This window comes from Astyanax mexicanus, chromosome 10, assembly GCF_023375975.1.
Source record: "Astyanax mexicanus isolate ESR-SI-001 chromosome 10, AstMex3_surface, whole genome shotgun sequence".
Taxonomy (NCBI): Eukaryota; Metazoa; Chordata; class Actinopteri; order Characiformes; family Acestrorhamphidae; genus Astyanax; species Astyanax mexicanus.
Genome location: NC_064417.1, coordinates 31147809 through 31162945, shown reverse-complemented (window position 1 = coordinate 31162945; position 15137 = coordinate 31147809). Strand labels below are relative to the sequence as shown.

Here is a 15137-nt window from a genome sequence, read left to right as displayed (position 1 = left end):
TTCACATTTCTCTCTCTCTCTTTCCATCCCCCTCTCTTTTTCTCATTCTCTTTCTTCACATTTCTCTCTCCCTTTTTTCCCATCCCCCTCTCTCTCATTCTCTCTCCCTCTCTTTCTCCCCCTTTTTTTCTATCTCTCTATCTCTCTCATTCTCTCTGTCTTCACAGCTTTCTTTCTTTCTCTCGGTTTCTCTCATCAAATCTCTCTCCTACTCTCTCTTTAATTCTTTTTCCATCTCCCCCTCTCTCTTTTCACATCTCTCTCATTCTTTCTTTTCACATCTTTCTCCCTCTTTTTTCATCCCTTCTCATTTCTTTCTCTCTCTTCATAACTATCTATGTCTCTCTCTCACTCTCTCTTCACAGCTTCATCTGTCTCTCATTCTCTTTCTCGTCACAGCCTTTTCTCTCCTCATAATCTCAGCTTTGTCTCCCTTCGTCTCCCTTTCTCTCTCTCTCTCTCTGTCTCTCTCTCTCTCTTGCCATCACTCCATCCTGTGTACAGAGTGTGTTCGTGTTCCCACGCAGGACGCTGACAGCTGCCCGAGGCGCCAGCAGAAAAACTGACAGCTCAAAAACACAGAAGAAGAAAAAGAAGAAGACGGAGAGGAACACAACTACTGCTATTTACAGATGTGGTCTACTTGTGTGTGTGTGTGTGTGTGTCAGTCCATCTCTCCTGACTGCAGTTTAGAAGCAGCTGCTTCACCCCCTGAGAGTACAGCAACTACAGCCTCACGTCAGTGGAACACTGCTGCCCCCTGCTGGAGAAACACATACACATATATACACATACACAGAAAATATTAGAATATCATTAAAATTACTTAATTTCAGTAATTTGGTTTAAAATGTGATACTCATATGTTATAAATGAAGACCCAAAAGTTAGTACGTCAGAAAATTATAATATTATATAAGACCAATTGGTACTTTTGGCAATGTGGGCAGTGTGATGCTGGAAAACCATTGAACATCAGTAAGTTTTGCATTTCATTTGGAAATCAAGGGACCAGAGTTTAGAGAAAGAGCGGAGAAGCACACAGTTCAGTGATGTTCTGTAGAGCCACATCTGCTGGTGTTAGTCCACTGTGTTATATCAAGTTCAAAGTCAGTGCAGTGTTTTCCCAGAAAATCTTACAGCACTTCTTGCTTCCCTCTGTTGACAACTTTTATGTAGATGTGGATTTCATTTTCCAGCAGGACTTGGTACACTGCCCACAATGTCAAAGGTGCCAACAGGTCTTATATAATGTTCTAAATTTCTGAGATACTGACTTTTGGGTCTTCATTTATAATATTTTGAACCAAATTACTGAAATAAAGTTAATTTTCGGAAAAATAATCTAATATTTTCTGTGGTTTTCATTGGCTGTAAGCCATAATTACAACAATAAAATAAATAAATGCCTAAAATAAATCGCTCTGTATATAATATAAAATAAATTATAATTCTGCATGTGTTCCTGTATAACTTGAATATTTTTTATAAATTATTTACAATGCAAATTTATAGTATGGAGAAACAACACATCAACAAAACATGATTTAAATATATGATGAATGATAAATGATAATAATAAACGGATAAAATAATACATAATTATATATTATCATTTTATTATTATTCTTTACTGAGGGAAATATATCCGGAGGGTAGAGATACGGGACAAATCCAATGATTAAAAAGTGTAAACAGTGCTTGATATTAGACCACAGAAATGACAAAACAAAATACATAAATACCAACACAAATTTCCCCATATTTTACCTCCTTTTTTCTCCCCCTCTTTTCCCCTTTGTCACTACCCCTCTCCGCTGAGTTCACTTTTTTTAAGTAAAATATATGTACTTATTTATTTAAGTTAAGAACTGTAACAGTGCCCCCTGCCGGACACCACTATACTCTGAAGTTGTAGTTATAGGTTTACGACACTCTGTGTTGCTTAGCGGTAGCGGCGGTTCCCACGTGCGTGCCGGGAGAAAGAGCAGCGCGAGGAGTGCAGTTCAGTTTTTTACAGTTTTCGGTTTAATTTTACTCGGATTCTTCCTCCCCGCGAGTCTTTGAGCTTCAGCTGCTTCTGCCCGGGTTCAGGTGAGTCTAGCAGCGGGGAAAATCAGAAGCTGAGAGAGCGTGTCCGAAAATCCGGATTAAACTCCGTGTTTAGCTGAGATTTACTACATTCAACAGTTTAATACTGAAGTTTTAATCCGGATTCACGCATTTTAGTGGCAGCGGTTCTTATTTAAAATGCGTGTTTAGAGTGATTAGAGCTGTAGGTTAACGTTAGCTTGGTGTAGCACTTTGATCCGAAACCCGGCAAATCGTGCACCATTTAGCTGGTTAGCTATTTTCCTGCCACGCTCTCTGTAGACTGTTCATAAGTTTTTAAGTATTATTCTTTTAGCATGCAATAGAACTTGTACTGGTTTTATTAGTTAATATCTTTAAGTAGTACGTTTGATTATGTGAAGCTATTGAATCCTTTAATCATTAATTTATTAAATATCCTTTTTTTTAAACATGGTTGACTGATGTGTCGTTTTGAAGATATATAATGTAACTAATATTCGAAACAATACATTTCCTCCCTACTGATATTGAATAGAAAACGTTTTAATGTGTGTTATTAAGTAGATCGTTATATAATGCTTGAGTTTTGCTAAATTAGGTTAACTAACGTGGAAAAACGTGGGTCTTTTAAAGCAGGCGTTGTCCATGGCTGCCGAAAGGGTCCTTGAGACGCAGTATCTGGTATGGTTCACAATTCGATGCAACACCATCGCGATAACTCTCTTAACCATTCAAACTCCTGTAACAATTCAAACTCTTAAAGCGCGTGGGTCTCGTCTGCCCTTGTTCAATCGGAGAAATATAAAGCGAAGTATTTAACTCGGATCAGGGATTAGTTTTCTTTAGTGTGGGGTGAAAGGGAAGAAGAAAGGGCGACAGACGTCGCCATGTGTTGCCGCTAACATGCCATTTTATTTACTACGTAAACCCGCCCGTGGTCTTACACTTGTCTCTGTCTTTTATATGAATATTGATAACCTGCTTAATGTTAAAATTGAGGTAAATCCTTAGAATGACGTGTAATTACTGTGTTTTCTTCTGCTTGGTTGCACAGTATTATGTTGCACAACTACTTTTACAGGTTTGCGCTTTTAGAGTTAGTCATTTCTGTATTGTACTGTGCAAATGAGTGTATATATCCTAGATTTTTAGCTCTTTTTTACCTGTTTGGTATCATTTTATGTTTGACTTCTCTGATTTACCTTTATAATCTAATAAAATAGTATTTCTTATTATTTCATGTGAGTGAGTAGACTATGTCGCTGTGTATGAGACAAATACACTTTCAAAATACTGCTCTGGAAAAATTGAGACCGCTTCAGTTTCTGTATCAGTTTATCTGATTTTGCTATTTATAGGTATATGTTTGAGTAAAATGAATGTTGTTGTTTTATTCTATAAACTACAATTTCTCCCAAATTCCAAACAATATGCCATTTACAGCATTTATTTGCAGAAAATAAGAAATAACTAAAATCAGAAAAAAGATGCAGAGCGTTCAGACCTCAAATAATGCAAAGAAAACAAGTTAATATTCATAAGATTCATTTTAAGAGTTCAGAAATCAATGTTTGGAGGAATAACCGTGGTTTTTAATCACAGTTTTCATGCATCTTGGCATGTTCTCCTCCACCAGTCTTACACACTGCTTTTGGAAAACTTTATGCCACTCCTAGTGCAAAAATTCTAGCAGTTCAGTTTGGTTTGTTGGCTTGTGATCACCCATCTACCTCTTGATTATATTCCAGAGGAAACTTGTCATTTAAAAGTGGTCTCTTATTTTTTCCAGAGATGTCTATTTAACCCTCTATGGCTTAGTGTTGCCTGCATGCAACAAACCAACTTTCTGTTTTTTGGTTATTATACCTTTCCATACCATACTTTACATATTGATTTACTTACCTATTACTTACTTACTATTTATCTTTAATATAATGCTACTTGGCATATCATTGTCCAATACAGTGAGGCAAAGCAGTGAGTCATAAATAAAAATATGTATATGTTTAATGCTGGGTGGTAGGACAAAGTACATCATGGTATTTTTTATTTTTTTTTAAGATTTTAATGGTTTTTACGGTATGTCACGGTGTTATTATTATTTATTAAGCGTTTTTTGCATTACTGGGCTTGTGCTAAATAAATGATTCTGTACCTAGGACCAATTCTGGGCTTGTCTGGGGGAGCAACTTTCCCCCCAAGCTGTGGCTCAATCGTGTAATTCCATTCCTCACTTTTCTGAGTAAATATTTGTTTATATCTGTTTGCTGCTGCTTTTCTATTTTACTCGGATAAAAATACTCAAACAGTGAGGAACAGTAGCAGGAGCTCCTCAGATAAAGTGCTGTTATGTAAAAATTCTGCATCAGAGGGGAAGGTATACCGGATAAACCGATATACCGCCCAACACTATGCCGCAAACACACTTTTTTTCCCGTTTTTGTTCCAAGAAGATCCAAAAAGATGGTAGTCTCAGTATGAAAATTATTTCAAGCACTAGGAGGCGAAATTGCTAAACAAAGTAAATTCAGTCAAACTGTCTTTTTTTTTTTTTTTTTTTTAAATATACTCTGTTTTTAGGTTTGAATTCCTGAGTATGTCTTTCCGTGGAGGCGGTGGCCGAGGTGGTCGTGGTGGTGGTGGCGGTGGCTTTGGAAGAGGAGGAGGAGGTGGAGGAGGAGGCTTTGGGAGAGGTGGTGGTGGTGGTGGAGGAGGCTGGAGAGGAGGAGGAGGCGGTGGCGGTAGAGGAGGTGGACGAGGAGGAGGAAGAGGCGGCTTCAACAGATACCAGGATTTTGGTCCTCCAGACCACGTAGTCGGTAAAGACGATGATTAAGACCTAGTTTATTTTCTGTACTTAGTATTAACATTGAACTAGCAGGTCATACAGTGTGAAATAATGGTAGCTGATGTTTAATTTCAGTGTTTTGTCGGTTGCAGCACTGGGAGAGTTCATGCACCCCTGTGAGGATGACATTGTATGTAAGTGTGTGGCGGAGGACAACAAAGTGCCCTTTTTCAACGCCCCTGTCTACTTGGAGAACAAAGAGCAGATCGGGAAGGTGGACGAGATCTTCGGCCAGCTCCGAGACTTTGTATCCTTAATTGTTTCATTAGTCTTTTCGAATTTTCTTTTTCAATATTAGCTGCTAGAGGCGTATGTTGTTGTGTTTATAAGCGTTTATGTAAGCAGTGACGATACTTTAAACAAGTTGCACTGTTTTGTTCTCTGGTCTCAGACAGAAGAGTAGGAACCACCCTTCTAACACACAAACACACACAGACTTGTACTATTTAATGAAGGAATTCAAGTATATAACTTCTGTTTCACATGGCAGTGTGGGGAAGTTCTGGACTTTCAAGTATAAAAATACTGAAAATATGTGGTCAGTCAGTCAGTCAGCAATTTACCCTATTTGACTCAAACTCCAAACATGTGAATTAGTATTGTGTGGAAGTAGACTATAGAATCCTCCAGTCAATCACTCCAGCAAACATCAGAGCATGCTCTTTGTTTTTATATGAAAAATTAAAATCTGATCTGTAATCAGAAACCAGAATCTGAGAAGATCCCATTAACATGATTAAGCTGGTATGTAAACTTTATATTAAACACTGTCTATCACAGGAATTTGTGGCTCTATGTATTTGTTGTAGGAGGAACTGTCTCTGCTGTCCAGGAAAGGCATTTTACTAGATCATGGAACATTGCTTTGAGGATTTGATTGTATACAGCATTGTGTTCGGAGCATTAATGAAGTCAGAGTTTTGGATGATGAAGATTGTCCATTAGAAAACATACTCTTAAGTATGGAAAACATAATTAATACCTGTCTGGCCTTTAGTGTTTTAATGCAGCCAATCAATTTATTCAGAACCTTATTAATGGCTTTCTGTAGAAGAGAATAACATGTTATTTTAATCATAAGCTTTTTTTTTTATGTAATTTCATAAACCACACTGTAATCCTTAATGACTGCTGCAGTATTTTTCTGTCAAACTTTCTGAAAACATGAAGGCATCTTCGTTCAAGAAATTACAAAAGGTTGGTGCTTTGGACTTGATTGATTGATTGATTGATTGACTGTTTCATATCGTTTTTTTTTTTATTATGATTAGTGCTATTGTTTTTTAGTGTCTTTATCTGTATCTCTCTCTTTGCTTTGATCTCAGTTTTACGTTGATCCTATGAAGCTGTTGCCGCTGCAGAGGTTCCTCCCGAGACCCCCGGGAGAGAAGGGCCCTCCTCGAGGGGGTAGAGGAGGCGGCAGAGGGGGTGGACGAGGAGGTAAGAAGCTAAATATGTGGTCTAACTCAGGAGAACACACTTTCTAGGATGGAGATTAGGGTTTAGGATTGAAATAGGGTCTTTCAAATATAGATTGTAAAGAAATGGGTATAGTCGTGCACAGTGGTCTCAATGTTTTTGTTTTTATTATTGGGTTGTGGGTTTAATTGTTCTGTGAAAGAGGTAAGTAAGACTGGATAGTAGGGGTGTAACTCGACATGCACCATTTTCAGTCACCATACTCAGCCTAATGAGTTGCGCATTACGTTCATTGGTGTACCGTGTATTCTGCATGCATTTCCGCGAACCGTGACCCCTGTACCGTTACAGTTTGTGAAGCATAAACGTTTTGTTACACCCCTACTGTATAGCATAAGAGGTACACGATCATATGCAATAAATTTAAGTAAGGCAAACGTTTTTTTGTGTGTGTGTTTGGGTTGCACTGAATATTCAGCAACTGAAATTATTTGGCTGAAATTGACAAAAAAAAGGACTTTTAGTCTTTGGCCAAATGAGTAAAAAACGTCAGAATGAATGAAATCCTGTAAATAACCCTAATTTGTTTTAAAATATTGGCCTACTTTTTTAATTTTGTTAATTTTTGCCAAATATGTTAGACTGTGGTCCATCCCTTTTCCATCCAATGAGAACAGTGCAATCTGAGAACAATACAAAAATGCAATCCAGCAGTTTATTGTACTATTAGATGGGGACAATATTGCAGTATACTGTGTATACATATTGCAATACACAAGTGTATGAATATATATTTTTACACCCCTAATTGGAAGTGCAAGTTGTCCAAACGCTCTGGGCTGAATCAGTGCTCACTGTGTATTACACGCTTGCTAGAACAAAGAGGGACCAAGTGCTGAGTTTCGCTTTTCAGAAACCTCAGTTCCACCGGTTCACTAACACTGCTATATTAGGCTTTATTGTTTTTGCTATTGCATAGAATGGGTTTCTACCAATTCTAGTGGTTTCTTTGCACACACATTATTCATCAAAATAAACAGTTGCACCTAGAAGAAATCTATAGACAGCAATGAATGTTGGTGGGTAGTCATGTCAGTCTGTCTGGCAGCGGGTTATCTTTAGTGATGAGTTTCAATTTTGTACAATACCAGATCACCTTTGGTCTCCATTACAGGCACTTTAACACCTAAATGTTACTTTAATAAAGTCCTGCAATCAGTGGCCCTGCTTTGTCTGAATGCACACTCTTGCTTACTGTTCCAATATGACCATGCCTGTCCACATACTTCTGCCATCTCAAGAGCTTGCCTTAGTCACACATCAAGGCAAGGCAAGGCAAGTTTATTTATATAGCACCTTTCATACACAGCGGTCATTCAAAGTGCTTTACAAATTAGAAAATACACAGAGAAGTCATATAAAAATAATAATAAAAAAACATGTAAAAGAATAACAGTAAAAATGGAAAATAAAAACTAAAATAAGAGTAAAGCATGATTGATTCAAACATGATTAAAACAAAGATAAGTCAAATTAAAAATATGTAGAAGAACAACAAGGAATTTGAAATAAAAATAAAATAAGAATAAAGCATGAATAAAACATACATGATTAAAACAAAGAGAAGTAAAATTAAAAACATGTAAAAGAACAACAAGGAATTGGAAATAAAATTAAAATAAGAAAAAAACATAATATAAAAGTGCCGTTACAGAATAAAAGTGGGCGGAGCTGCAGTGTTTTAAACTGAGCTGAAAGCCTGATCAAACATGTAGGTTTTCAGTCTGGATTTAAACATGTTTAGTGTTGGAGCTCTTCTAACACTCTCTGTTAACTGGTTCCATTTAAGAGCAGCGTAGTAGCTAAACGCCGCCTCTCCGTGTTTAGTTTTTACTTTAGGCAGCTCTAACTGACCAGTTCCTGATGATCTGAGAGTTCTGCTCGGCTCATACTGCTGGAGCACATCAGATAAATATGCTGGTCCTGCACCATTAACACATTTATACACCAGTAACAGTACCTTAAACTCTATTCTGTAACAGACTGGTATCCAGTGTAGGGATTTAAGGATGGGGGTGATGTGCTCCCTTCTTTTACTTCTAGTCAAAACTCTGGCTGCTGCATTCTGAATCAGCTGAAGCTGTTTGATGGTCTTTTTTGGGAGTCCAGTTAGGAGTCCATTACAGTAATCAATCCTACTAGAAATAAAGGCGTGGATGAGTTTCTCCAGATCTGCTTTAGACAGAAAATCTCTGATCTTATTTATGTTCTTGAGGTGATAAAATGCTGATTTGGTGACGGCTTTGACGTGACTGTTAAAAGTGAGATCAGAGTCCATTTGTACACCAAGATTACGCACTAGTTCTTTAGATTTTAGACCTTTTGAATCCAGATAGGTAGCTAGTCTGTGCCTCTCATTACTATTCCCAAATAAAATAATCTCTGTTTTATCTTTATTTAACTGCAGAAAGTTCTGTCCCATCCATTTATTTATCTGCTCAAGGCATTTACACAGTGAGTCAATGGGACTGAAATTGTTTGGGCAGAGGGCCATGTAGATCTGAGTGTCATCTGCATAGCTGTGGTAAGATATCCCATAGTCACGCATGATTTCACCCAGAGGAATCATATATAAATTAAATAAGAGTGGCCCAAGAATTGAACCCTGGGGTACACCACAGGTCACTGGCACAGTCTCAGAAACATTATTTTCCATTTCCACAAAGTATTTCCTTCCTTGAAGGTATGAACTGAACCATTTTAGGACAGTTCCAGAAATTCCAACCCGGTTCTCAAGTCTATCTATGAGAATGTTGTGGTCAATGGTGTCAAAAGCAGCACTGAGATCAAGCAGTAGTAGAATAGATATTTTTCCTGAGTCTGTGTTTAAGCGAATGTCATTGATAACCTTAATTAGCGCAGTCTCAGTACTATGATTGGGCCGGAAACCTGACTGAAATTGGTCTAGACAGTTATTTATGGACAGGAAGTGCATAACTTGCTTGAAGACAATTTTTTCAATTATTTTTCCAATGAATGGTAGATTAGAGATTGGTCTGTAATTGTTTAATAAGTTTGTATCTAAATTTTTCTTTTTTAAGAGAGGCTTCACAACGGCTGTTTTTAATGAATTTGGAAAATCACCCGACATGAGTGAGGTATTTACTATTTGAAGAATGTCTGCTGATATTGAGTAAAAAACATTCTTTAAAAACTTGGTTGGTAATGTATCAAGACTGCAGGTGGATGATTTGAGGTGACTCACTGTATCAATTAAAACTTCTTCATTAATAGTGCTAAATTGGGACATGTTGACTATGATGCATGGTTTTGGAGAGCACATGGGCTCGTTGGTGAATGTAGATGTACTGATGGCTTGTCTGATATTGTGGATTTTAGTATTAAAAAATTTAGCAAACTCATTACATCTCTCAGTTGAAACTAGCTCAGAGGTCATATATGTAGATGAGTTAGTTAGTCTGTCAACCACAGTGAAAAGAACTTTGCTATTGTTAATATTATTGTTAATAATGCTGGAAAAGTAGGATTGTCTACATGTGCACATTATTTTATTGTAATCACGCAGTCTATCTTTAAAAATTTCTTTGTGAATGTGAAGCTTGGTTTTACGCCATCTGCGCTCAGCCTTTCTGCATTCTCTCTTTTGGAGCTGAACTGCAGCATCATTTCTCCATGGTGCTTTCTGCTTGCATGGCATGGTTTTAACTCTAACTCAGTAGACCTATCCCTGATTGAAAATTTGTGGGATGCTAATGGGGACATTATAAACATTCCACCCCTACTGCAAAATCTGCAGAAACTGTGTTTTGGATAGATTTTCACAGAACTCCATTAGGAACCTCTACAACTCTCTACAGGTTGAGGCACATGGCATGCTACTTTACTCGTGTTAAACATTAATTCTGTATGTGTAGCTTAGTCAATATTGCCCATATCATTTTTCAGAGTTTGTTACTGGTAACTACTAGGGGTGTGACGAGATCTCGTGGCACGAGATCTCGCGAGATTAAAACATGACGATATTTCTCGTCAAGCTTAAACCTGTCTCGCGGGAAGAAAAAAAATATTTGTGTGGATTTTTTAAGAGGGATCTGGCAACCCAGTAGCGATACTGTGGGTGGCTGAGCTGTTTTTAAATCTCGTCTTGTTCTTGTGAACCCAATATCGTGTCTCGTCTCGTGAGATTATTGTTTCGTCACACCCCTAGTAACTGCTTTCGGAATAGCATTAACAATCCCACGCTTCCTACTGGGTGCAACAATTTCTTTGACAATAAGTGTATAATCCATTATTATTTTGTCTATACAAAAGGACTCATATGCCCTGTTCTTGCAGGTGGTTTCCGTGGTGGAAGAGGCGGTGGAGGTGGTCGTGGAGGCGGGTTTGGAGGAGGTAGAGGAGGAGGGTTCGGAGGAGGAGGGTTCAGAGGAGGAAGAGGAGGTGGAGGGGGCAGGGGATTCAGAGGTGAGTTATGTTGAATGTATTGCAGTGTATGGATGGTAAACTGAGGGCCTGTATTGCTGTACAGTGGATCTGCTGTGAGGAAAGGAATACGCTCTGCACACACACTCGTTTCCCAGCTCTATCTCAGCTCATTCCGCTCATGAAGGATGTGATTATTACCTGACGAGTTCAATCAAGTGTGCTGGAGCAAAGATAATGCAAACGTGTGCAGAGCATATTGAGCTTTCTGTGATGAGGGACATAAAATAGGTACAGTGCAGTACACTTCAGTAAATTTTTATAAGAATTATATATGTATTAAACAGATTTATATAGACCATGCTTTTGTTGTATTTTTGCTGTAGTGTCAACTGCTAAGTTTAAGCACCATTTTATTCATTTCAGAAGAACTTCAATGTTCAGTTTGTTATTGTGTAATTAAATGTGTTTTTTTTTTTTTTTTTTTTTTTTTTTTTATGAGATGTTTGCCAAGATTACAGTATTAAGTATATTATTCTTTAGGGGTGCAAAAATGTTTGATTCTTAGATGCCTCTCGATTCGGACGTACAGTACAGGCCAAAAGTTTGGACATACCTTCTCTTTTTCAATGAGGTCAAAAAGGTTGTTCAACAGTCTTGAAGGAGTTCCCAGAGGTGTTTAGCCCCTTGTTAGCCCCTTTGCCTTCACTCTGCGGTCCAGCTCACCCCAAACCATCTGGATTGGGTTCAGGTCCGGTGACTGTGGAGGCCAGGTAAATTTTTGTTAAGTACATAAAACTCCACATGTGTTCATTCATAGTTTTAATGCCTTCAGTGAGAATCTACAATGTAAATAATCATGAAAATAAAGAAAACACATTGAATGAGAAGGTGTGTCCAAACTTTTGGCCTGTACTGTAGTTGATTCTGAATTGATTCACAAATGTAGCTTCTCATTTTGTGTAATGGGTACACATTTTGACCTCTTAGCACACTTGTACTAAAGTATGCATATCGCATTTCCCTCATATCGTCCCTAAGTTGTCTCTGTGAGTTTGTTCATACTGTCAAAACAGCATCGCTGTACTAAAAACTCACTGGCTCACTCAATCAGAGGAGCCACATCATTTAAATGCTCTGTATAGATACAATACACTGCTCAGCCACAAAATTGTTTTTTTTGAAGTAAATAAAAATGGTGCAAAACATAGCAGAAATGATTAGAGATAATTTCAGATACTTAAGTTAGTTAAAAAGTATCAAGCCATCATGCAATGAGAAAAAAATAAATATAAAGATAATTGATAATAAAAGATAATTGTTTTATAATTGCATCTCAGACCTCTGATTTGTAATTGAATTGTAAGGTGTCTAGTGATTCCCATCCCTATTATTTGTTATATTTCATATGTTATTTTTAATGTTTAAACCGCTATTGAAAAGTTTATAATTCTTCATATTGTTAGTGCAAGTTGTCCGAACACTCTGGGCTAAATTAGTGCTTATATTATTATAATATGTTAAACTGTGGTCCATCCCTTTCCATCCAATGAGAACCGTGTAATCTGTGAGCAATACAACAATGCAATCCAGCAGTTTAGGGTACTATTAAATAGAGATGGTATTGCAGTATACTGTGTATACATATTGCAATACACAAGTGAATGAATATATTTTTACTAGGGGTGTCACGATTTCAATATATAATCGATATTGATAGAAATTATGTCATGGTCTCGAGCCTCAAAGTCAAAAAGAGGATTGATGATCCCTCCCTCTAAGATACGCAAGCATGCGTCTTACGCAAATGGCGCAGCACACTGTAGCTGACCTTTCTCCAGAGAATGTGGACATTCTCATCTCCTTAAAGAAAAACTTGTTGTTTTGTCTAGCCTCAAATATGTTAATAGTTTTGGTACCTTAAGGAGCATCTTTCTCTCAGATAAAGTTAATAATATATCTTTGTTAAAGAAAAAAAAACTTGACATTCTCAGGAACCGAAAAAGTCTTAGTCTTATTTTTCATGTTTAACTGTTATAGTAGGATAAAGTTCAGTTTGTTAAGGCTCTAATTGTTCTATTATTTTGTACATGACTGTTCCTGTATTTTATTATTATTTATTTTGTTATTATTGCTGTTTTAATAGTGCACACTGCTGCTATTAAAAATGCCACTAGATGGCATTACATATATATCTTAATTAAATTATTTAAAATTGACCATTAGTGCCTAATGTGGTGTATTACAGATCACTTGTATCACTTTGCATCACTTATATCAAGCCCACCTTTTGAAATAAGATATTGTAAATTTGATGAATCAAACCAATGACTGACCATAGACTAATCTAAAACTGGCATAGGCCTCTCTGCTGTAAAAAAAAAAAGAAAATCAAATCGAATCGTGACCCTAAAATCAGAAATAAAATCGAAACGAGGATTTAGAGAATCATGACACCCCTAATTTTTACACCCCTAATTGGAAGTGCAAGTTGTCCAAACGCTCTGGGCTGAATCAGTGCTCTCTGTGTATTACACGCTTGCTAGAACAAAGAGGGACCAAGTACTGAGTTTCGCTTTTCAGAAACCTCAGTTCCACCGGTTCACTAACATTTACATTTATGCACATTTCACATTCAGCTACTTTGCACAATATTTACAGCACATCACAAGTAAGTACAGCTTTCAAACATGGTGGTGGTAGTTTATGATTGTTGATCTTTTTATGGAGTAATTAGATGCTCTATAGTATAGTAGTTTTTAGGTTTTATAGTGATGTTCCTATAATGATGCTTCTGCGATGTAGCACTTTGAGATTTGTTTTAAATGTAAAGTGCGTTACAAATAAAATATATTCTTATTATAGTTTAATCAACAACTTGGTGCAAGCTAGCCAGGCTGAATTACAGAAGAGCTGTCCATGCAGTTGCAGTAAAATCCTGGGGTGAATGCCACCAGTGGTGATAAATGTCTCAGTGTGTTAAGACGCTGTGTTTTATATTCCCTAATAAAACCGCTAATACATTGCCATGCGTAAATTACTTTTCATATGTTGGGGAGCGAACTTGGTAATGTGATTAATTTGCTTTACAAAAAATGAATGTGTTACAGTATCCAGATGAATTGCATGTGTTAATGTGTTGAAGATGACAGCACTACTAAAAATGTAAAAATAAAAAAAGCTAATGTGTCTCCTCCTCTCTCCTCAGGTGGAAGATGATGATAAACGAAGCAGATTGTTGTATCTTCCTCAGAGGAAGCTTCTGTGGATGAAGCTGGGGAGAAGCAGCTGATGGAGGCTGGTTCAGTTTTCAGGCTGGACTAACTGGTGCCTCTTTTCCTGCAGCTGAATCTCATCTTTTTATATGTCTGATATGTATTTTTGAGGGGGTAGGGGATGCTGGGGATATTATTTCATATTTGCCATATGTTTAGGCGTGAGATAAATGTTTTCATACCTAGATTTACTGTATGTTTTGCGTTTGCTGAAGGTTAAATGGACATTATCAACACCGGACCTCTTTCATGTGAACGGGAACTTTATAGAGCGTAATGCTCTGAGCCCAGTTATGTTATGTTGGTGTGGTAAATTAATAGATATAAACTGGGCTGTAATTGTTATACTGGTCCTACAGACACCACAGAATCCTTTACCACATGGACTGTACAACAGCAGGACTGCCATGCTAATGCTAAATAAAATCTACAGTGTTTGTACAGATCTCATTGGTTTGTGTATTTTTAAAACTTATTCAGGAGCTTAAAGGTATCATTTCATTTTTTTTTTTGCTTCTTTTCTTTTTTTCTCTCCACTCATTTTAAAATGACTAGTTGTGGGCTCTAGTAGTGAGACAAACAACAGTTAGAATTTTTTTAAAATAACAATACTCGTCTTTGCAATGTCATATGTTACTTTACAACATGTGTAATGCCCTGCTAAGTGCAGTTCAGCCACTGACAGGCACTAGTTTACTTTTAACTAGTGTAAAACGAACCAGTCGTGAGCCAAGGCGGGCGAGGCCATGAATACTAATTCACAGGTTGACGTAGACAATATTTTCTTTTCACTAGCTACTGTAGACAATGTAGACAATGGAGGTTGAGGAAGATTTTAATGTACAGCATCAACTCAGAGACCTATTGTATTTCACAAAAAAAAAAAAAACAAGAAAAAGTTGATTTTGGGGGCCTTTCACCTTTAAACATTTTTTAAAATATCTTTTAGTGTTTACTTTTAACTTAAATGTTTATCTTTTATTTAAACCTAATCAGGTCTGTGTCTCCATCTAGTGGAGACCGGAAAACACTTCCTATCAATCCTGTATTTATATTGAATTTATAATGTATTATATAGC

At 37.1% G+C, this 15137-nt stretch overlaps 1 protein-coding gene across 1 annotated transcript; it reads left to right on the top strand.

Annotated features, from left to right (window-relative positions):
* The first annotated feature begins 1927 nt into the window (after positions 1 to 1927).
* On the top strand, positions 1928 to 14503 carry gar1 (GAR1 homolog, ribonucleoprotein). Its single transcript, XM_007245533.4, has 7 exons — positions 1928 to 2094; positions 4654 to 4892; positions 5014 to 5168; positions 6059 to 6118; positions 6247 to 6361; positions 10697 to 10825; positions 13992 to 14503. The coding sequence occupies exons 2-7, from the start codon at positions 4670 to 4672 to the stop codon at positions 14000 to 14002; spliced, it is 693 nt and encodes a 230-aa protein (XP_007245595.3). The 5' UTR covers positions 1928 to 2094; positions 4654 to 4669; the 3' UTR covers positions 14003 to 14503.
* The last annotated feature ends 634 nt before the right edge of the window (positions 14504 to 15137 follow it).

Bases quoted from the DNA above. Each gene is read 5' to 3' on its own strand.
- gar1 (XM_007245533.4), top strand. From the start codon at position 4,670: ATGTCTTTCCGTGGAGGCGGTGGCCGAGGTGGTCGTGGTGGTGGTGGC. The intron at 6,119-6,246 runs GTTGGTGCTTTG...CTTTGATCTCAG, and splicing joins CGTTCAAGAAATTACAAAAG to TTTTACGTTGATCCTATGAA. The intron at 6,362-10,696 runs GTAAGAAGCTAA...CTGTTCTTGCAG, and splicing joins CAGAGGGGGTGGACGAGGAG to GTGGTTTCCGTGGTGGAAGA.